Here is a 24277-nt window from a genome sequence, read left to right as displayed (position 1 = left end):
GTAGTCCTGCTATCCTATAGAATTTAAGAGCAAATTTTCATTATGTCGAAAGTAACATTGTCACTATTCGAGAAAAATAAAGTTTTGTTTTGATGACCGAAAAGTTATTACTATTTCCTATCAAACACATATAATCTCATAGTGATAGCAAGGTTTTAATCATACAAAGCAGATCGCTAGCTTTCATGCTAACAAATACTGGTGTTTGAGTCAAAAGTTAATACACGTCGTTTGGTGGCCCGCTACTGTTACTTAAGTCAAAGTGTATTTACCAGATTATTAGGGAGAATTATCAGTCACGTCTCCTTACGTGCAGCTCATTCATCATTTTAGGACCACCGAAATCGTCTTGGCAACAAACAGTTCGTTTTATTCACTTTAATAATGAGAAAGCGAAACGACGAACGTACACTTTTCACGGGTTTCTCTGCGCTGTTACTTAAGGACAAACGGCATCTCCATAGAAATTGGGTGACTTAAGTAACGTCGAAAAATATTTTGATCGGAAGGTGATTACGTCAAAAAGCAATTCGACTGGTAAATTAATTTAAAAATGAGATGTGGTCTTATAGTTTATTCGGACAGTTGGCGAAATGGATATAATGTCGGCCTAATTTGAGCCCACACATAAATTTAGCAATCGACTAAATTTTCAATAGCGACCAAAAATATCCATTAGTGCCGTCCAAATGACGAATTCATCTAGATAAAATTGATAAATAGCAGATTTTTAGCGATGGGCCCAATCTTAGATCCATAGGCCAACATTAGAGCCATTTCCCTTATATATAATAGGAGCATCGATTGACACTGATAGCTCGACTTTGTTTACCTTTGTTACTTTCAACGTAATGAAAATTTGCTCTTAAATTCGTGGCTTACATGGGTTGACTTTGAACTACGAGAAATTTACGAAAGAAGTATCGCGTAACATTTGAAAAGGGCCTATCCTCGTTGATCGATTCTCTTCATCGACTTTCTCTTTGGTTTACCACTAAAGCAAACCCCACACGCATCAATATATTGACGCGAAGGGGAATTATTGACAATAATATTGATGATGTGAATTCAGAAATATTGTCAATCTCGATATATTGACGTCAATATAGAATGTATTGACAATACGATTATTGTCAATAAAAGTAATCGTGTAGGGTCCACTTAAGAGGAAGAGGAGACAACTGGCTTCTTACTCTTTTATCTCTATCTCTATCTCTATCTCTATCTCTATCTTACGCACTTCAAATCGGCCAATCACGAGCTGTTTCGCGTTTGACAGTAAAATGGTTCGTTTTCGCCCCCGTATTGTCTCCTCTTCTCTTAGGTTTACCACGGCTAGATAAACGAATTTCTCGCTAATAGTACGTTCAGACTAGAGAGTTATAAAATGTTATAGCGCTATCTTGATGGTGGTTTCTGTGTTGCAATTATTTGACAACCGTTATAACATGTTATAACTCTCCAGTCTGGACAGCGTTTAAGCTTGCAGCACAATTCAAGCTGAACATTGAAATAGGTCTTAAGTAACATTGAAAGATTCTCTTCGTCGAAATCGATGCAGAGAATCGATCAACAATGATAGGCCCTTTTCTCGTGTTGCGCTAGAAGTCATTGTTTACGTTTTCGACATTGGTCCTTATAAACACTCAGTGTCGGCACGAATATTTTATTTTGACAGATCGATGTCCAACCATGCCAGTTATACCCAACCCCCTGCAATGTGATCCAGTCCATAACTTATTTAAGCTCCAACCATGTAACATTAAATGCGGCAAGATGGTAACAAATGTAATGCCTTCAAAACCATTCTTACTTCCCGCAATGGACAATTAATAAATGATTTAGTTGTTTTCGAATTGACGAGCACAATTTTCGTGAATCATGCTTTCCTATAACGTTATCTAGAAAACTCTATCTGTTTTCCGCAACGTGGTGCGACATGTACCAAGCTTAATCATAGAGGAAAAGGAGGAGTTGTCAAATTAACACCAGAGCCAGTGATGCCACATATACAGATTTATCTGTAATCATACAGATTTTTCTCGATATTTTGATACAGATATCTGTATATAGAGATTAAAGATTTTTTTTAATTTACAGATTTTTCTTATATTTCAAATAAGCAGGATTTATATTTAAATCTGGATTATCTTAATTCATTCTGATACATAATAGTTTCTTCCTTTTGAGCAGCTACGAGCACCAAACCCAAATCGTATTTTCGTTAAATAAGTATTATTTTATTATCTTCGTTAATTCTAATCAGACTTCTGATGTACAGATGTTCTTATTTCCCGTTAGAAGGGATGTGAGTACTTCTTTCTTATTGTTTAATTAATCATATCACAAGGTATCGGGTATGGGAAACAGTCCTATTGTTGCGGTACGTTTGTAGCGTTAGAAGCCTATTGCTGTGTGTGGAGGTCTCAATACACAACAATATGCTCCTAACGCTTCTAACGTATCGCAACAATACACGCAAACCAAAAATCTATTACAATGAATGTTAGTTCCATTTCCTATCATCCTCTGTATATGAACATCGCAGCGAATGTTAGAAGTTGACCTACACCTACACAGTTGACCTAGTGTATACATACACTACCCAGCATAAGTATGGAATTGGTTCAGAAGGTATCGCAACACCCAAGATAAATATTGCAGACAGCAAACCTTACTTGCTATGAAAAACTGTTTTTTTTTTGTAATTATGAAATCATTAGACGTTATAACGATAATAAGTACTTGCAAGTTACAAGAAGAGGTTATAAAGTAGGTGTTTGACACATAAAACCTGTAAATATTGCTTTCAGTTGCAATACCGTAGAGTATTGCCATAACGATGATATGATGACCTTCTGATACTGAAAGCTGTACATGAACCTCGACTTGAACAGACTTTGCATCTATAATTAAATGACTAATTTTTTCAAAGTACTATGAAACCCAATTTAAAAAATTAAGATAGTTCAAAACATTTGTCTTGATTGTTAGATCGTTTAATTCATATCTGTGTCAACTCTTGTTTAAATTCCGAAGTAGAATTTCAATATCTTGATAGAGCTGGAATAAGGGCGTAACAGCTTTTGTAAACAATGACTTCTTTCGATGATTTCTAGAAAGTCAGGTCTCGCCAACGCAAATAAACATTACCACCGAGTAGGGGAAGAGTTCCTCTACCTGATGGTTATGTTGATTTGCGTGGGCATGCCTTGAATTCCTTGAAATTATCGAGACAAGTCATTGTATACAAAAGCTGTTATTCCCTAATTCCAGCTTTATGTAGATATGCGTTAATTTGAAGTAAAAAATTGAATTTTTTTATGTAAACAAACGGCTTGATTGACATTTTCTCTCATCATCCCTTAGCTCTACATTGGTGGTGCATAGAAACAGTCTATTCACAACCACTTTTTCGGTATCGTCGTCAAACCGGGTTTTTTTCATCGTGAAAAAACTTCACAATTTGTCCTCTTGTATACGTTTTTCAGCAATTTTTATTGATGTTTTCATACACTCACGTCAAGCTCTGCCGGAATTATTGGAGAAACGATAACGCATTTGCGCTGCCATCTTTCTCACGGAAGTGAGTGTATAAACAGACAAGCAGTGAACTGTTAATTCTCTCACTCTCTCGTGCTGTGTCTAACAATCTCTCCAGTGGTGACAGGAAAAATCTCCGAGAAGACAAGCAGAGATTCACCCCAGAGAATGATATCTCTCGCACCCAGGTGATTCTCCCCAGAGAATTTTCAACACTGCGAGCCACAACAAGCGAGTTCAATATCCTTTCAAGTTACAAAATGCTTAAATAAAGTTGAAAAATGGTGACTAATTTGAGAAAATTAAACATCGAACATTAAAATTTAACATGCAATACTTCATAACATTTCAATATGGCGTTGCCATACTCATCAAACAAGGCATCCGTTACGATATCCTGCCCCATCCAAAGACGGCCAGTATAGAAGCTATGGTTCACATCCCTCAAGGTAATATTATGTTGTTTGCCGTCTACGTGCCCCGTCAGTGCGAGGACAGCAATGGCACTTACAAGCTCTTCGCTGAACACCTCGCCAAACTTACCAACAATAGGATCAGCTTCGTGGTAACTGGTGAGCTAAATGCTCGCCATACACTGTGGCGCCATACACTATCTGCAATAAACATGGCATAATCTTGGCAGACCACCTCAGCTTTGGAACGTGCATCATCCACTTTCCAGATGAGTCAACGTTCTTGTCACCGGCGGGAGCGACAAGAGCCCTTGACGTGTTCCTATCGGACTTGGATCTATGAATGCACACCAACTCCAGCGCCTGCCAAAAATGATACGGGATTACGATCGAGTCAATTGGGTGGCCTTCAGTGGCGTTTTGGACACCCACCTTACAGCTAATCCAGCTCTACCAACAATTGTAAGTATCTACAACCATCTGGCGGTGTTCGAGGAAGCCATCCAACCCCGAGAATAAGCCATCCACGCCGTAGAAGAAGCCTGTATACGCTGTATTCCGGTGAGGCGACAATTTACTACGATTGACCCCTACACCCGGCAACTAATTCTAACTAAGAAAGCAACAAGTCACCGATCTCAACCGCGTGACAACTATACGAAACGAACTGTGCTCCAATGAAATCGGATAGATGGGCGACCACTCAAGGCCGTTCTGGAAAGTATTGGAAATTCTGAAGCGATACCACAATTGAAGGACGATGGAGGTCTCGCCTCAAGAGAAGATAGAAGCCATCGCCATCAAGCTTGTTCTGGCACATCATATCGGTGCCAGTATGGTCAGCCCACACGAAGATGCGGTACAGAGAACAATAAATCAGCTTGAATAGCAAATCTACGAGTCCCTCCCGCTGGCCGAGTTTCGTCAGTGCTGCCATGAAGCGTGGCAAGAATATGAAGGCACCAGGTAACGATAAAATTTTCAACCTGACCCTGAAGAAGCTGTCCAGCAAAGCCTACGGTTTCTTAGCTGCCATTTTCACGAGATGCTACAGACCCATCACACTGTTGTCGGCGGTGAGCCACATTTTCGAGCTGCTCATCCTTCAGCAACTGATGGAGCACATCAAAGACCACCAAGTCATTATCGCGGAGCAGTTCGGCTTGAGGAAAGGACATTCCACCGTCCATCAGCTGATCCGAGTGGAAAATATTATTAAACGAAACAAATTAATTTCCAAGAACACCACCATGGCGCTTTACTGGACCAGGAGAAAGCCTTCGACAACGTGTGGCACGACGGATTAATCCACAAACTAGTGCATGCGAACTACGTCGAACCTAAGCGAACGACGTTTTCGAGTCCATCTACACGGAACCAACTCTGAACTGAGATTCCAGTGGGACTGCCACAAGGCAACTTGTTGGTGCTAATGTTGTACAGCATTTTCACATTTGACATACCACACCTCCCCAACAGCTGTAGCTTGGCGTTATATGCGGATGACAGTGCAATAATAGCAAATGGACGAATGCCTAAGGATTACCGAGTCCGGTTGCAGCGAGGAGTGATAAATTATGTTTCCTATCTCACCAGCTGGGAAATCAAAGTCAACGAGGCATAAACGCAAACAATTGTCTTCAAGCATCAAAAATCGCCAAAGACGTCCCCACCAACGGGCTGTCACGTCTCTGTGAACGGCTGTCGCATCAACTGGATCAGCAACGTATTTTACCTCGGTGTTACCATCGACGATACCGACGATGTCTACTGTACCGTGAACACAGGGATAAGCTGAAGCAGTGGTGCATTGGTCTCCTGAATGCGCTCTATTCACTGATAATTCGACGATCCCGGATTTCACACCAGAACAAGATGTTGGTGTTCAAAATGATCCTCGCTCCCGTAGTGCCTTTGTGGGGATCATGCCCTGGACCCACAAATGAAAGCTTCAGACAGTCCAAAATCGACTGTTGCTAATCATCATGATTGCTCCGTACAACACGAGGATAGAAGACCTACATCGAGCCACCGGATGTAAGACTGTACACGATCGTATCGAGGGCTCCATGGAATAAACATCTAATTTAACTAACCTACAAATCACAAAAAAGAAATTAAGATCCAGGATTTCGAGATGTTTTAGACAGATTAAATCTTTAAAACGCAAAGTTAAATAATTTTTTATGATTCTAAACTTTCAACAAACACTTACTGAACTTTGAATGAACTCAATGGAGATTTAGGATGATCCGCACTAAGATCGTAATAAAAAAAATTATACAGATTATTTTACCGATTTTTGTCAGCCAGATGAAGATTTAAAAGATTTTTTACGGTGAAAATACAGATTGAAATTGTATCGAGGCTTCACTCGAGTTGTTCCCAGATAACAGGTGTTGCAGTCCTGTGGTTATACCACTAAGGCAACACAAAAAAGGGGTCAACTTTTAGTCAGCTGTTTTGCATGAAGTTCCACATATGTTATGTGCTTAAAACTCTAATGGATAGAAAGTATAAATAGATAAAAAGGAAAGATCTTACCGAAGCAATCAAGTGGACTTGCAACAAGCTGCCTCTTAGTGTTTTCGTATACTGTCCTCAAATAATTCTTCTTCTTGGCGTTATAGTATCAGACGGTCCCCGGGGATCAACATGAACTGGTCCAGACTCTTTTAGAATTTATTTGAAATACCCCTACTTCACGTCTGGCGTTCGTTGATTGACCATTCTTGAAATTCGATTTTAGTGGCGATCCAGAAGCGAGAAATTGGTTCTTGAGCACTGCAACTGCACGTGCTCTCTTTTGAAAACTCGTCCATCTGCCACGGTAGCCAATTTGCAGTAGCTCGGCCAGCAAACTGCAGTTCCCTTGTTCTTGAAGTCGACAACTCCTACTCCAAACGTCGTGCACAATTTGCACAAAACACACTATTAAAAGCACTTTAGTGGAAAACGTTAAGTAAGAGGAGAAAAAGCATGTAGCAAAAATTAAAACGTCTATTTTCAACTGCAGCCTACTGCCCATTTTGGTATCCCATTCCCGTTCTTGTTTCTCACAGTGTTCTTTCAGATAATTGAGACAGTTTTCTTTCGCCAATTCCACATCGATAACCGATAGCATCGCTTTTCAAAAGTATCAAATTGACAACATTTTTCACAATCCAATCTTCCCCGGAACTCACGAGCCCCTTCCCCCGGCCCCTCCTCGCATGGTTGGTATTGATACGCGTTTCATGAAAGCCCAATTTTCTTCCTCGTGGAATCAAAACTTGGGAGAATGGCCCGAAAATCGAAGAAGGAATAATTCAATCGACAATCGACAGCACAATAAGCCCCTTCAGATGCTCCCCCCGAGGAGGGAATTGAATGCGATGAATACACCGGGATCCGATTCCACTCCGACCGTCGCGATCGGAGACCAATCAACCTTGGAGACATAAATTAGCATGAGAATCAGGGAAATCCATTAAGTAGACCAATCATCTGGGCATCTGAGGCGGCTTGCTTGTCGTTCTGTTTCTCCGCTGTGAGGGTGTGGCTGTGGGTGTGTGTGCCAACAACAACAACAACATCGACGAAGAGGAAACAAATATCAGGGAATCGGTCCCTGAAGAGCGTATTGTGCGACGGGCCATATAGATGTCATGATTTGATACTTTGGATTTTGTTGGTCGGAGAATGGTGTGCCGGAAAACGGAAACTTCAATGAAATTTTGTCGAATTGATTGATTCTGTTTTGACTTTTCAGCTCGGATTGATGAACTCTGCGTGTAAATTGTTAACGTTTTTGAGAAAATTGTCATAATTGAACGCAACGTTGCGCGATATGGATCAAGCTCATTTAATCTTGCCGGAGCTGTCAAAGCGGCATCAGCAGGGTAGCAGTCCTGTGGTTCGATTGTGCTTTCCTCTTCCGTTCTATTCTGCACACACAGCGAACTTGTTGATTGAATGTGACTTTGCTGATGCTCCAGGAATTACTCCTACAAATCAAACAGTCGTCCACTGATCCCACGCAATTATACTTCCATTTGTAAGCCACATCTGTCAATTCGATCGATTGTCAACTGTCACTCACCGCCCCTCCCGTCTGTAATTGGATCCCATTCGAAGAATGGTTCCATTATCGCCTCGCTCCCCGGATGTCCTCACGGTTCAATAGACCCTGCTCGAAGCGTAACGTAAGAATAATTTGCATAAATTCCATTATACACTCACCTTTTTTTCCATGCCCCCTGTTGTCGCCTCTCAAAATGAAGCAAACTGTGTATTGGGTTGGGTTGGGTTGGGATGGATGTTCCATTTTCACCTGTACCGTGATTGGGGACATCCACCCAAACTAAAAAAAAAAATGTAAATGTCTCGTTACGCAAAGCATCTCATTCGTTTCATCACCTTTTATTTCCTGGCAGGTGGCCTCTTCCATCCGGACGACGACCATCAGGAGATTGCGTTCCGCTATGCGGTCGAGAAAATCAACTCGGATCGGACGATCCTACCGCGGTCCAAACTGCTGGCGCAGATCGAACGAATATCGCCCCAGGACAGCTTCCTGGCGTCGAAGCGAGGTGAGAACAGCGCTACGAAATCCAATTATTATCCACACACACAGATCAGCAGCACGGTTTAATTGGTGACTGGTTTTTTCATGTTTCTGTTCTACAGTGTGCCATCTGTTGCGAGTTGGAGTGGCGGCCATCTTTGGGCCACAATCGTCGCACACCGCCAGTCACGTCCAGAGCATCTGCGATACGATGGAGGTAAATTTCGAGATACAGTAATGGCCTGATTTTGTCAGCATCCTTTATGAAAATCAATTTTCAGATACACTGCATATACAGATTACAGATTTTTGAAAAATATACAGATTTTTCAAATAAGGAGAATATAATTTATTTAATTTTTTATATTTATTTATTCTGATACATAATCGTTTATTCCTTTCGAGCAGCTTGAATTCAATATATGAGCATCAAAACCAAAACGTATTTTTCACTAAATAAAATATGATTGTATATTATCTTTGAATGGGCTTGGAATCTTTTTAATGGGCTTCTGATAGTCATGTGTTCTTTTTGCTTTGGAAGGGATATTAGTTTCGTCGGTACCGAATGTTGTTGACAACGGAAAGTGTTTGGCGCACTTTTACCATTACAAGGTAGTGGTCCGAATCGATGTTTGCGCCGCGATAGGTCCTGACGTCGATGATATCCGAGAAGTGTCTTCCATCAATCCAAACGTGGTCGATTTGTGATCCTGTCTGTAGTGGTGATCTCGAGGTGTACCGATAAGGAAGGCTGTGCTGGAAATAAATACTACGTATGGCCATATTCTTGGAGGCGGCGAAATCTATGAGTCTGAGGCCGTTGTCGTTTGTAAACCGGTGAGCGGTAAACTTTCCGATAATCGGTCCAAATTCCTCCTCCTGGTCAACCTGAGCGTTAAGATCTCCGATAACGATTTTGACGCCATGGTTAGGGTAGCTTTCGTATACTCGTTCCAGCGGCGCGTAAAAAGCGGCTTTATGATCATCGTCACTTCCTAGGTGTACGCTATGCACGTTTATTAAGCTAACATTGAAGAAACGGCCTTTGATCCTCAACTTGCACATTCTGTTGTCGATTGGTCACCACCCAATCACGCACTTTTGCATTTCATCCATCACGATAAAAGCTGTACCCAGCTCATGTGTGTTGCCGCAGCTCTGCACATTTAGATTTTTTTGCCGAGATGGACACCACCGAGCAGCTCGGCAATCTATTTTGCTGGATCTCAGTGAAAAGTTTGCCAAGATTCAGTTAACAAACGGGAATTTTTGCCGAGATCTCGGTTAAGAAACATAAATTGTACTGAGATCTCAGTAAAAATAAATGCCGAGTCTGCTCGGTGGTGCCAATCTCGCCAAAAAATCTATGTGTGCGGAAGGTGGTATTACCATCCCTATAAGTATGTACCGACGATCCCTTCCAGCAAACCTCCTGCAGCGCTACAATGTCGAATTTGCGGACCTTCAATAAGTCTAAAAGAATGCGGGTACTTTCCAAGAAATTCAAAGACTTACAGTTCCATGTTCCGAGTTTCCAATCGCTAGTCCGTATTCGTTGCCTGGGTCTATGTTGATTTTTCCGGTCCGTATTTACATTGTTAGCTTCCTGTACTTTTCGAGTTTTACGGTTGGCTTGTAGGGCCTGCACCAACCACCTGTCTCGCCGGAGACCCATCGTGCACAGCTCTATTTAGAGTTCCAAGCTGGCACTAGGGCGGTGATCAGTCGCTCCTAACATGGAGAACAGACGCCGTTTTGAGCCGCTCCTAACATGGAGAACAGACGCTCGGTTAGGCTACACCCTCAGGAGGGAGAAGCCCCTTCCTACCTTCCTTGTCACCATACGACCAAGGTCCCATCGGGGTTGGTTACTCGATCTTTCCTATGGTTACTCGTACCCCAGTCGGCACCGCGGGAAGGTAGGGATAGGAGTTACTGGACAATAGGCTAAGGAGCACATTACTTACTTACTTAAGGGTCATGTGCACCACCAGCGGTGCAAAGGGCCAACGTGAAAGACTTCCATCCTGGGCGGCTGCTCGCTTTTGCCTTGACCTGGGCCCAGGTCAGATTCCTATCGACTTGCTTAATTTCCTTGTTGAGGCTCCGCCGCCATGAGCCCCTGGGTCTGCCTCTGCTGCGATGTTCTGCCGGATTCCAATCCAGCGCTTGCTTGCAGATTTCGTTTCCGCCCCGTCGAAGTATGTGGCCAACCCCACCTCCACTTTCGCTCTCGAATTTCTGTTGCTATCGGCTTCTGATGACAACGACGATGGAGCTCGGCATTCGAGATCCAGTTGTGAGGCCACCAGGCACGAATTATATACCGCAGGCATCGGTTGATAAATACCTGCAGTGTTCTCCGCTGATACACACCACGTATCGCTGGCGTATAACAACACAGATTTCACGTTCGAGTTGAAAATTCGGATTTTGGTGCGTTGACTTATCTGGTTGGATCTCCATACGTTTCGTAAACTCGCAAAGGCAGCCCTAGCCTTCTTGATTCGTGCACCTATGTCGCTCTTGGTCCCACCGTCCGACTCTATTTGGCTGCCAAGATATTGGAAACTTTCGACCTTCTCCGTTGATGGTGAGACCCGCCGCAGAGGAGCGTTCGGCTAGGGCATTTAGCTTACTCCGCATATCAGAGCGCCGTTGTGCTAGTAGAGCAACATCATCAGCCAAATCGAAGTCGTTGAGATGCTCCATGGTGATAGGCTGCCAAAGCAGCCCACGGTTCGGTACACGGTCAATTGTACCTACCATGATCTCGTCGATTACGATGAGAAACAGTAGCGGTGATAGTATACATCCTTGTCTCACACCAGCGACTACCCGTATAGGGTCGGACAAGGCTCCGTTATGCAGAACTCTGCACGTGAAAGCCTCATACTGCGCTTCGATGAGGTTGACGATTTTATCCGGGACTCCCTTGCGTCTCAGGGCGCCCCACAGATTCTCGTGATTGAGACGGTCGAAAGCTTTTTCGTAGTCAATGAATACCAAATAAAGGGACTCTTGGAATTCATTGACCTGCTCCAGGATGATGCGGAGCGTGACAATATGGTCCACACAAGATCTTCCGGCACGGAATCCTGCCTGCTGCCGTCGGAGAGTCGCGTCGATCTTCTCCTGTATCCGATTCAGGATAACTTTGCACAGAACTTTGATGCCTCGCCAATTGTCGCACACAGTCAGATTCCCCTTCTTTGGGACGTTCACTAAGATGCCCTGCCTCCAGTCTGCCGGAAAAGTCGCGGATAGCATGGGGTCAGCTTTGAGTATCTCTGCTGATATGCGATCGACCCCTGGAGCCTTGTTGGATTTCATGCTTCGGATAGCTGTTTCAATCTCCTGCAGTGATGGGGCCTTGGAATTGACGCGAGTGATGCGCCGCACCCTAGGCGGATCATGCCGAGATGTTGATGGCTGGTTTGCCGTCGAAACTTGAAGAAGTTGTTCGAAGTGCTCAAACCAGCGTTTCAGCTGGTCAGTGGGGTCGGTAAGCAATTGTCCAGTCGTGACCTTCACGGGCATCCTCGGGTTCATCCTTGCTCCACTCAGGCGTCGTGAGATATCGTAGAGGAGGCGTATATCGCCAGTGTTTGCGGCTTTCTCCCCTTCGTCGGCCAGGGAGTTCACCCACGCTCGCTTGTCCCGTCTGCAAGAGCGCTTGACTTTTTCTCTAGAGCCGAGTACCGTTGACGGGCTTCGTTCTTGGCTCCTCTGGTTCTCGCCCGCTCTATCGCGGCTTTTGCTTCTCTACGCTCCTCAATCTTCTGCCAGGTTTCATCTGTGATCCACTCTTTCCTCTGGGTGCGCAGCTCACCCAAGTTGTTGTCGTTTGTTTCTATAAAGGCATTCTTGATAGCCGTCCATTGTTCTTCTACGCTGCCACCTTCTGGAACGTCCGCAGCTTGAGTCTCAAGTTCTTCAACAAAAGACCTTTTTACCGCTGGATCTTCAAGTCGGCGTGTGTTGAACCGCCGCCCGAGTCTCTCGTCCCGTCCCGCCATGCGTAGGCGGATTTCACCGATTAGAAGGTGATGGTCAGGCGCGATGTCGGCGCTGCGTTTATTCCGGACAGCAAGAAGGCTCCGTCTCCATTTTCGGCTGATGCAAATGTGGTCGATCTGATTTTCGGTATGTCCATCACGGGAAACTCACGTGACTTTATGCACTGGCCGATGGGGGAAGAGCGAGCCCCCGATCACCATGTCGTTATTGCCACAAAATTCTGCAAACAGCTCACCGTTCTCGCTCATTTCGCCGAGACCATGGCGTCCCATGACACGCTCATAGTCCGTGTTGTCGGAGCCGATCTTTGCATTGAAGTCGCCAGTGTAGATCTTGATGTCACCCTTTGGAACCTTATCCACGACGGCATTCAGTTTACTGTAAAAATTATCCTTGTCCTGTAGCTCAGCAGCATCGGTTGGCGCACAACATTGGATAATGGTAAGGTTACGAACCCGTGTTCTAAATCTGGCAACGATGATCCTCTAATTAACAGGCTCCCACTTGATTGCGTAGCACTTGCCTGGACGCTAAGTAGGAGACCAACTCCACGATGGCGTTGGAGGCGAACCAGCCTAAGGCTGAAAGCCTCCTAAATAAAGCTAAATTAATTAATTAATCCACGATGGCGGGGAGCGTTTTCACCTCGAATACCAGAGTATAGTAGTACCTGTCCCGACGGTAGTTTATGTTCTCCAAAGTTTGGTCAACAAACTTCACTCAGTCCCAGGATTCCTAGTTTCATGCGTCACACCTTGTTGGCGAGTTGTGCCAGTTTACCCTGCTGGGCTAACGTCAATACATTCCATGATCCAATTCGTGTCCGTTGTTTTGCGCTAAAAGTCGTTGCCGTTAAATCAGTTCGATGTCTTCTCTATTGGTTTCTGTAACAATTGTAAAGGTTTCAGATACAGTAGGTGGTTGGCCTAAGGTCTCCTATCCGCCGTGAAGGGGTTGCTATCTTAGGTGTAGCTTCCGGGGAAGAGCAGTCAGACGCTGTTTGAGCCGCACCTCCATGGTAAACAGACGCTCGGGTTGGCGAAGCATTTCCTCTATCACCGTGCTATGGTTACCGCGCCAGTGTTCTCGTCACACCTCCTCACTCTGCTATTGTCGGATTGACAACATTGCCCAGGCTACGCCAACCAGCTGTGTCCATGTTTCAGCTGGCAGTCTTTTGTGATCATATGACTCGTGGAGGCGTGAGGTAGGAACTTGTCAGGACCGGAGCTAGGTATATCGCTCCTTCCAGATTGTCACTCACCATTTTGTAGCCCAAGGAGCACATTGGAGTCTATTTTATACCTACGGATACGCGGGGTATCAATGGTATGCATTGTCCAGCCATTTGCCAGCCAGTATTCTTCAATTGGCCTTAGATCCGGAATCAACTCCTTGGGAACCACTGTGAAGTCATTTTAGCTATACCACTGTTTGGTGGAATTTGAGTAGTGGCAGTTTGTCAAGTCCTGCCAGAATAGGCATTTTACCTCATGCTGAACCCTTAGAAATTATTATTTTTACACGAGACGTTATTCAGCTCTGACGTAAATCATGGAACGTAAACAAACATGGCATGTAAAATTAAGTGACCTGAAACTGAATTTTCTCGTCCTTTTCAACTGATTCTTATGTCAAAAGGGCCGCTTGCATGTGTCGGTCTCAGGGCACTGAAATTTACATGTCTTTGTTGTAGTGTGTGCTTCAGAAAAGGCAGTAGTCTCTGCCGTAGGCACTCCTCCTGGTAAATTTACTGGTTCATGGTCCCAGAAGTAACGAAAGTTTCGCATTTCAGCGCACAACTGCCAATTGCTTGCCAGACAAGGAACTTCTTGGCGAATTTCGACTCCTTTTTGATTTTACATTCTTTCGGGGCACTCTTCCGGTCAACTGAGGTATAAATTCCTACCCAGGAATTTGATCGAAAACTGCCAGGAGTGGATGGACCGTGATTTTCGTTTCGAGCGCGCAGGATCGAAACGCGACGTGCTTGCTCCGATGAAGCCATGATGTAAACAAATGAACTTGTCCTGACAACAACATATATGCATTTCATAAACGTGATTTATGAATGATTTTCGGGTAACATGAGGTAGCCTTTAACCATTTCATTTTCCCAAGCGTTGAAAGACGAGTGGTCAACACACGGGCTCCCTAACCTCAACGTCCATTTTCCGGTTCCACCCTTTTTTGCTGTTTTATTTAAGCATTCCGCTAACAACCCAATTACTTCATTCATAAGAGGTTCTTATGAAATTCTTACGTTCTTTTGCCTGCGTGTATTGATACACACTTAGTTTTTTCTACCGAGCTCTGTTGTGCAAATCTCGGCAAAAAAGTCATTTGAGATATCAGCAAACATGTCATTTGTTTGCTGAGATTCAGCTAAGCATTATCCGAGACTCAGCAATCAAATGTCACTTTTGCTGAGATCTAAGTGAAACTTATTTTACGCTATCCATTGACGGCAATCGAATGTGCAGGAAAGCAGCTTCCACACCTGCGTAGGATATCGCACCCATTTATCAACACACATGGGCCGGGACCAACGGCTTTACTTCCCTTCCGAAGGAAGACGTGACCAGAGATTTTTATGCCTCAGAAAAATACCACCGACCTCGGCTGCGATGGAACCCAGACCCATTGGGGTGTTAGAAAGCAGTCACGCTTACCACTACACCACCGGTGCCGGCATATTACGATGCACCCAATTATTATTTTGCAAGTAAATCGAATCAAAAATACAAGTCATTTGTATTCTTCTAGCAATGGTTGCAAGATAATTTAGGAACAAATCCCTGCTGTAATTGTATTTTGTTTTCTCCGCCTATCTCTCCCTCTGAGTATTTATAGTATGTACTATAGAATCCATGCACGCTATTTCAAAACTTCCTCAAATTTGGCCGATCTGGGAGGATTCTACTCCAATTTGGGTAGTTTTGAAATAGCGTGTAGTATTGTAATACTGTGAGCACAAAACGCTTTCCACACTCCACTTATTCTGATTTATTTTACGGAAAACGGAAGAAGGGAATATTATGCAAACCACTTCAGATTTCAGATTAAATGCACCATAGAAAAAAAATTGCCCCTCCTTAACAAGATTCCTGTGCACGCTAGTGGGTACAGTGAAGAATCACCGTCAGACCCGGTGCCGGTCGCATGTTGCTGATGAAGCGCTGCTGCTAGTTGATGTTGATGAAAGGTTTTGATTTGGTTTATCCTTGTGTATGACATTCGAATGGTTTCTGGAGCACTGCGTTCTTAACATATTTTTCTCGGTATTCTTTTCGAAATTATCTTAGAAATATCTGCAGGATGCACTAGAAATTATCCACAGAATTTTCTTTGAATTCTCCCCAGAAATATTTTGAAACTGTCCTAAAACTTCAAAATCCTTGAGGTTCATCTCGGAATATTTTTGGACTTTTTTTTTCTCAGAACACCTTGCAACTGCAATTCCCCTAAAGTTTCAGTTTCCTCTGTATTCTCCAGAAATTCTTAGAGATGAACTAGCCTATGGCTAAAAATCTCTTAAATGAAGATTGAAAAAAAATCCAGAAATGCTTCCCAAAATGCGCTTGAAGTTATCCTCGGAACTCCCTTGCAATTTTTCTCAACATCCCTTTGGAATTGCATTCAAAATTTGATTCTCTCGGTATTCTTATCTTGGAACTATCTGCAGGATTCACTAGAAATTATTCGCAGATTTTTCATGAACTCACCCCCAGAAATCTTTTCTTTTAGAACTGTCGTCAGAATTCAATACCCTTGAGGTTCTTCTCGGATGTAAAGTTTAAGTTGTCCGTCCATTCACCAAAACGTTGTAGTTTTTCTACCAGAAATGTTCAATAAAGCTTGCCCCTCCATTCACCAGAACTTTGCAATTTTTACATCAGGAATTTTTAATTCAGCTTGCCTCCCATGCAGCAGATTGTTGCAAATCTTACACCAGAAATTTTTAACACACCATAAAATTGTACACCAGAAAATTTAAATTGATCAGAACGATGCAAATTTTTCACCGTTATCATAATCTTCTGATTGGTGCAGATTTCCTTATAGCTTGCTTCTCCTATCATTAGAATGTTGCAGGTTTTCCTCCAAATAAAGCTTGCCCCTATTTTCAGACTTTTCATCATAAATTGTCAGTAAACAGCTTCCCTCCAATCATCAGAATTGTGCAAATTTTACGCCAGAAATTATTATTAAAGTTTGTTTCTCTATTCAGCAGAAGGATGCAAATTTAAGGACAAAAATTGTCCAAAAAGCTTGCCCATCCGTTCACTACAACGGTGCAGATTTTCCACCAGAAATTTTCAATAAAGCTTAATTTTAAATAAAGCTTGTGCCATCATTTATCAGACCAGTGTAAGTTTCCACCAGAAATATTCCGTTCATTTCATTTAGCAGAGCAATGCAAATTTTGCACTAAATTTTTTTCAATAAAGCATGCTCCTCCATTCACCAGAACGGTGCACCAAAAATTGTCAGTGAAGTTTGTTCCACCTTTGGGGTGCAATTTTCAAGCTTTGTCTCTTCATGTACCAGAATGGTGCAAAATTTCCACCATAAATTTTCAATGATACTTGCAAATTATGCATCAGAAAAATTAATGAACCTTGCTTCTACATTCACCACAGTGTTGCGAACTTTACACCAGAAATTTTCAGTAAAATGTGCTCCTCCAAATTTTTTAGCGTTATTCAATTTTTACACCAGAGTTATTCATTTTGAATAGTCCCTCCAGCCTCGATGCTATTTTTGCACCGGAAATATTCAATAAAAAGCTTTTTCTTCCATTTACCACCATGATGGTGAATTTTTCAATCTTAAATTTACCCTCTTTTTTTAACCCTCCATGAACCACCCTGAAAAAAATTTACACAAGATTTTTTTTTGTATGCACCACTGGGTGCAATTTTTTAACCCAATTTAAGTTTGTCATTTCATGCACCTTTGGATGCAATTTTCAGGCACCATCTCAAAGAAATTGACGCAATAAAAGGATTTCAGTGGCCTTATTTTATGAAATGAAGTTATTTTACCTTCAATCCAAGTTATCAAGAAATCAAGTTATTTTATATTATAATTTTGTGAATGTGAAAATAAAAATCTTATTTATAAAAGGAGGGGCAATTGCCCCACCTTGCCCCACCCTGTACACGCCAGTCCTCTGTTCGAATGAAACCTCAGATCATCGAAATCGCCTTTTCGAATGATAGCTGCAACCGGATGACGGTTGTTTTGAAATCAGATAATTTTCCGCTCGAATTTACGTTGACGGCACCGCCGAAAAATCGTCTCTTCTAGCAAAGATTGACAGTTTCTTATGGGAATTTTCAGTGGATAGTACCAAAGACTACAAATCAAGAAGACTGGGAACTGTTCACTTCACCCATACAAATGTCAAACGTCACTGATAACAGCGCCTCTGTCAATCAAAGGTGGAATTTTGAAGCACAAGTGTTAGTGAGACTGCTCATAAACAGTGACTGTGTGTGTGACCTAATGTCACCGAAACGAATAATCATAACACGCTACTCGTTGTTGTTTTTGTTTTGCTCTACAAAATTTTACGGCAATTTGTATCCTAATCCCAGCAAGCCGGTGGTTTTACAACTCCAAACCGAAAAACTTGTCATGGTGGATCAAGTAAAGAATTGAAACTCGGATCGATACCTAGTGAAAGTAACTTTGGCTTGTGAACGAGGAACCGAAATATTGTTTATTTTCCCTGTTGAAAGCAATCAATTTTAAGGAATTGGCATCTTCCATCACCTTAACTACCGTCATTCGTAAACTGCTGAAAATTCAAGGATTCCAAAAGAAGAAAGATCCGGTACCTACATCACGATCCAACGGAAGGCGTAGTAGGATATAATGTTGAAGAAAATAAAAATGAAAGGTTGAAGGACTACAATCCCAAACGGCACGTATTGATAAAGAATATATTTCCATTTAAGATGTTTTCAGAACATGAAACCACTGGATAGTGATCCTCTGTATGCTTTAACAATTCTTGTAATCAACCGACCCCTTCCAGAGAATGATAACAACAGTGTCGAATTGGCCAGTAACATTCAAATGGTCAGCGAGTACTGTGCCAAGTTGCCCAGCGTCACAACTTAAAAAGTTACTGTCTTCGGCAAAGTTTTTCAGGAAGTCAAGATCTTTTCGTTGGTGGAGTGGTTCAGAAAATTCTCACTACGTGGCGCTAGTATATACGTGCAATTTTCGCATATACAATAGCTCGAGATCCTGAGCAGATAGAAAGTTACTGTCTTCGGCAAAATTGTTCAGAGGATCATGTATTTTTGGCTGGTTAACAGTAGTTCAGAATCTTCTCACCACGTGGCGCTAGTAAACGTGTACAATTCTCGCGTATGCTATAGCTCGAGATTCTGAACAGGTAGAACATTACTGTCTTCAAAAAAGTTGTTCATGAGGTCAATGTCTATTGCTTAGTGCTCAATAGTTCAGAATTTTCACACTACGTGGCGTTAGTATACACGCGAAATTCTCACATGTAAAATATCTCGAGATTCTGATTAGACAGATTTCGCTAGTGGACAGTAGTTCAAAATTTTCTCACTACGTAACGCTAGAATACACGTGAAATTCTCGCATGTGGTTTGTTGCGAGATCCTGACCAGATAGAAAGTTACTGTCTGCGACCAAGTTGTTGAGGAGGTCAAAGCATATTGCTTGGTGTACAATAGTTGAGAATTTCCTAAGCGACGCTAGTATACACGTGAAATTTTCACATATAAAATATCACGAGATCCTGACCAAATAGAATGTTACTGGCTTGGGCAAAGTTGTTCAGGCGGCCAAGGCCTTTTGGCTGGTGTACAGAAATTCAATTTTTTCACATCATTGCGCTTGTATACACGTGCAATTCTCGCATTTGATATATTTCGAAACCTGATAAACTGTCATCGGCAAAGTTGTCCAGGAGATCAAAACTTTTTCGTTGGTCGACAGTACTGAATTTTCTCGCTACGCGGCGTTAGGACATAAGTGAAATCTTCGCATGTATAATATCTCGAGTTCCTGAACAGCTAGAAATTTATATTATTTGGCAAAGCTGTTAAGGAGATAAAGATCTGTTTGCTGATGAACAGTAGTTCAGAAATTTCCCAAAACTTGGCGGGAAGTTCTCGTATATCAAATATCATAAAATAAAAATACAATTTACATCAGCTTAAGTGGGATAAGACAAATATATTCTGGATTTCTTTTACTGGTGAAGATTTGCGTGCAGATTTGTGGATACATAAATTGGGGTGAGTCGTTCCACTTGTATACCTCTGATAAATTAGTGGTAACACGTATCTCAGATGGAAAACATTATCTTAAAAGATCAAAGTCGCTGAAACTTCCACCAAATTAATGTTTAGAGTATCCCTTTCATTTAAGGCTAGTTTAAAAATGTCTTATCGTCTAGAACAACAACAAAATCCCTGTATTTACGTGTGCACGGACAACGAGACTAATTCAGAGAGTGACGCACTTTTGCTCAGTTGAATGGAGAAATTTATAAAACCGTACACTCCCGATCATAAGTTTAAGGACACGCCCTAAAAACGTGCAATTTTCGTTCTCTTTAGACCATTTTACAGATTTTGAATGGAAATACCAAGAGACAAATTGCTCAATACAAAATTTACTCTGAAGAATCATGATTGATTTTCTCATAATTGCCTTGGAAAAAAATGAAACTAAAATTAGTAGTAGAACCCTTATGCTATACTATTCATGCCATTCAAATAACCGAAGGAGATCAAAAATTGGACGTAAATTGAGAGAGCTTTGAACAAAACACATTTGCATGTTCACCATCCGGAAGAACTTTTCCGCATGTACAACTTTGACAATGACAGTTACTTCCTTAAGCTATAGCATATACAAACATTTACATGCACACTAGCGCCGCATACCGAAAATATTCTGAACTATTTACTGTTCGCCAGCAAAAAAGCTTTGATCTCCTAAACAACTTTGCCGAAGACAGTAATTTTCTAGCTGTTCGGGATCTCGAGCTGTAGCATATATGAGGATTGCACGTGTATACTAGCGCAGCGCAGTGAGAAAATTCTGAACTACAGTTAACCAGCCAAAAGACCTTGACCTCCTGAACAACTTTGCCGAAAACAGTAACATTCTATTTGGTCAGGATCTCGAAATATTTTATACGTGAAAATTTCACGTGTATACTAGCGCCGTGCAGTGAGAAAATTCTGAAACATTGAGCACCAAAAATAGGCTTTGACATCCTGAACAACTTTGTTCTAGACAGTTAACTTTCCATCTGGTCAGGATCTCGAGATATATCACAGGCGAGAATTTCACATTTCACTAGCTCTACTTAGTGAGAAAATTTTGAACAACTGTTCACGAGCAAAAAATTTGTGAAATCCTGAACAACTATGCCGACGACAGTAATTTTCTATCTGGTCAAGAACTTGAGATATTTCATATGCGAGAATTTCACATGTATACTAGCACCATGAAGTGAGAAAATTCTGAAGTACTGTCCACCAGCCAAAAGATCTTGACCTCCTGAACAACTTTGTCGTAGACAGTAACTTTCTATCTGATCAGGATCTCGAGATATAGCATATGCGAGAAGTGTACATGTATACTAACGCCACGTGGTGAGAAAATTCTTAACTACTGTTTACCAGCCAAAAAGTCTTGACCCCCTTAACAACTTTACCCAAGACAGCAACTTTCTAGCTGATCAAGATCTCGAGCTATTGAATATGCGAGAAAGGCACTTATATACTAGCGCCGCATAGTGCGAAAATTCTGAACTATTGTCACCCAACAAAAAGTTCTTGACTTCCTGAAAAACTTCGCGGAATACATTTACTTTCTATCTAGAGATATTTTACTTGTTGGTTTCAGATCGATTGGTAACTCAGCAAAAAAATGGCAATGGAAAACTCATGTGTGTTGTACAAAGTACAACAACGCGAGTAACGTAGGATTAATAGTAAATTAAAAATGTGTGATTCTTGTCGCATACAGCTTTCTAAACGTACCGAAAAGGTTCATGTGATGCTATAGGAAGAAAACTGAAACGTATGGCTACCAGAGCTAGTCTAGCTAGATTTTGCATTCCTGCATGTTACTTACTCCATAAATTACTATAGCTGAGGCTAAAAGTCAGATGAATTACACTTAAGAGGAAGAGGAAAAACTGAGGAAAGACAACAGCAGGCGAGAGAAGTGCTACCGCTGTAACGAGTTGTGTGTGATTTTGTTGCTCTTTGGATCCTCTGAGGACCATTCCATCTCAGAGGATACAATTATGCGCTGAATTCGGACTGAAAAAGGACTGTTTGAAAACTCAGCTCGTAGAAATACCTTAACATATTTTATGAGCCTGAATATTTTACACTTGTCGTAACACACCTGCATTGAAAATTAACACCGATTCGAAACTTTCCTCAAGTAGTTAACGTGCAGTAACCTGGCCTCCATTAAATTGCTCCCAAACGAAAAACTATTAACTATTCCGAGAAAGTTTCACACACTGCTGCAGGAAAAACTCTCCATCAAGGTCGCCACTTCAGAAGAACCAAGCCAAGCCAAGGTAGGTACCTAGAACCGACCAACCCAGCCAGCACAACAAAACGTCAACACCGAAAGTCGAGTTGGTATAGGGAGGGTTGGATGTGTGCTGCCCTGGCCTTCCCTTCATAAATATGCATGCGTTGTGCACTGCGGAAGCGATGCGAAAAAAGCACACGAGTATCCGGGCACCGCAAGGCAAAGTTTACCGTTCACAAAATCTACTTCCCCCGCTCCGACTGCCTAGCATTCGCTCCGTACCTACCTACCTACATTGTTGTTGGTTGGCTAGTAGCAGCAGTCTTCGAAAATTCACCCTATCTTCGGTTAAAGTTGTTGTTGATGTTTGTGGGTTGTTGTGGGCTGTTGCCGATGCGGTTTTCCCTCAAAAACAGCCCAACTTTGAGTGGAGTCGATTATGATTATTTTCTTGGCACATCTGCCGTTTGTAGAAGTCGCTCTAATGCAGAACAACTTGAGGCGACGACGATAGAGGACGTGTTCCTCAATTTCCTCGGACCAGATGCAAGCGAAAGCACTTGACATAAGAACCTCATCGAAGCGTCAAAGCGAGTATGGTTGAAAGTTTTTGCACTGAATGCAACATAAACGATGTTGAACCAAACGAGTTCAATCTTCTTGAGCCACACCAGACACTCGGCTCGTTGTGGCTTGTCGTTCTTAGAGCTCAAAATCAAATATTGGCTTCTTCCGATGGATGCATGGTGGGGCAACACATGTGATGAGGGTCATTCAGGTCTTCACTCACAAGGAAAATGGGTTCTATTTTTAGCAAAGATGATCCATTTTGCTCTACTCTGTGTAGCGCAAGGAATCGACGACCAGGAGCGCCTTATACTTCAAACACGGGATAAGCCGTCTGGTTGTTACAAAAAAAAAAGTACAAAGCACATACACAGGAAGCAGGAAAAGGCAAATTTATTGATATGCAAATTGTATCTCAATCTCGGCAGCCGGAGGCTACACTGTTCTGCTCATATAGGTACAGCTTCAGGATCAGGGAAGCATCATCCACGCACATGCCTCTGGCACACATATGAAGCAAACAGCGAGAGAAAGGGAATTGTTCCGGAATAAGAAATCCTTTCCCGAGCGCAATCAAAGCTAAAAGGCGGCAGCAGGATTAGATTTTTTGCATCTTAAAGCCACCGGATTCAACGAACGACTCCGGAACGTCTGAAGAAATTGATTTTACACACATCAAGGGTCATCGCATAACCGGGAGAAACAGGCAGCCATCCAGTGTGATTCATCAACTGTAGCGTTTCCATGTCAGTAATGGGATGCAAATCTAATCTCGAGCTTTTGGGATTTCCATTGATAGTGTTCTGCTCGGTGAAGAAGGGAACAGTGGCATATTAATTTGATTGCATTTGCATGTACGGATGCAGTTTGCTATTGCTCTGGAATTGTTCAAGCGCTTGGTTGGGTTGAAATGATTGAAAAGCTCAAGGACGCTATACGAGCTTCCGTGGAGCTCTACCGCAGCTGAGCCTTTCCAGGTAAAATAGATCGTTTCACCAAGCGCTGCTATGCAAAAAAAAATCTAAGTTTTAGACAGCAAGTGGACCTATTGTTTCAATGATAGTGTGATCGGAAATGATACTAGTGTGCGAGCGCGTGGGAAGAATGCGCGCAAATTGAATGTGATGGTTTTTAGTCAGTCCAACCGAACAGAGTTTTCAACGAGTTGATTGATTAACGATTAATATGAGTCAACGGAATGTGGATTTTAACATTCCGTGGTATTAGAATCATGGTGTCATGGCAGTGAAGATGGTGTACTCAACTACTGCTACATTACCGATGGATTAAAATATGATAACTTCCATAACACAGCTTCCGCTTGACGATAGCTTTAAATTTAGTGATTGGGTGGATCTGAGGACAATTGCGTGAGTTGATGTGATCTGACTGTAGTCCATTTTGACAAACATCTCATTGTATATCATTAGCGACCTGTATGGATGCTTGCTGGTACGAAGCAAACAACTGTCTTCGCAAACGAATTCATCGGAGCTGCACTGAAAATCTTGGACAAGATTGACGGATTCCTTCCACATCCTGCCAGTATGGATTGTATTACTAAGCCGGACGTGGTGTGATCGATTCCCAGTTCGGTCCAAAATATTTTTCAAGTTGGAAATGT

The 24277-nt window shown here is 42.2% G+C and overlaps 1 protein-coding gene across 1 annotated transcript in view; it reads left to right on the top strand.

The window, feature by feature from the left end:
- Window positions 1-5941: 5941 nt before the first annotated feature.
- Window positions 5942-24277, top strand: part of LOC135714609 (glutamate receptor ionotropic, kainate 1-like) — a gene marked incomplete at its 3' end in the record, with an annotated part of 193895 nt that continues 175559 nt past the window's right edge. Inside the window, exons 1-3 of the mRNA XM_065237990.1 lie at window positions 5942-5993; window positions 8372-8527; window positions 8625-8719. Of these exons, the coding sequence (XP_065094062.1) occupies window positions 5942-5993; window positions 8372-8527; window positions 8625-8719 (303 nt within the window). The remainder of the gene's footprint in view (window positions 5994-8371; window positions 8528-8624; window positions 8720-24277) is intronic.

The sequence above is a fragment of the Ochlerotatus camptorhynchus genome, unplaced genomic scaffold, assembly GCF_037179485.1.
Source record: "Ochlerotatus camptorhynchus isolate MF236.1 unplaced genomic scaffold, CSIRO-AGI_Acam_v1.1 ptg000672l, whole genome shotgun sequence".
NCBI classification, from domain to species: domain Eukaryota; kingdom Metazoa; phylum Arthropoda; class Insecta; order Diptera; family Culicidae; genus Ochlerotatus; species Ochlerotatus camptorhynchus.
Note: the sequence above shows the minus strand (reverse complement) of the source record. Positions and strands in the feature narration are given on the sequence as shown.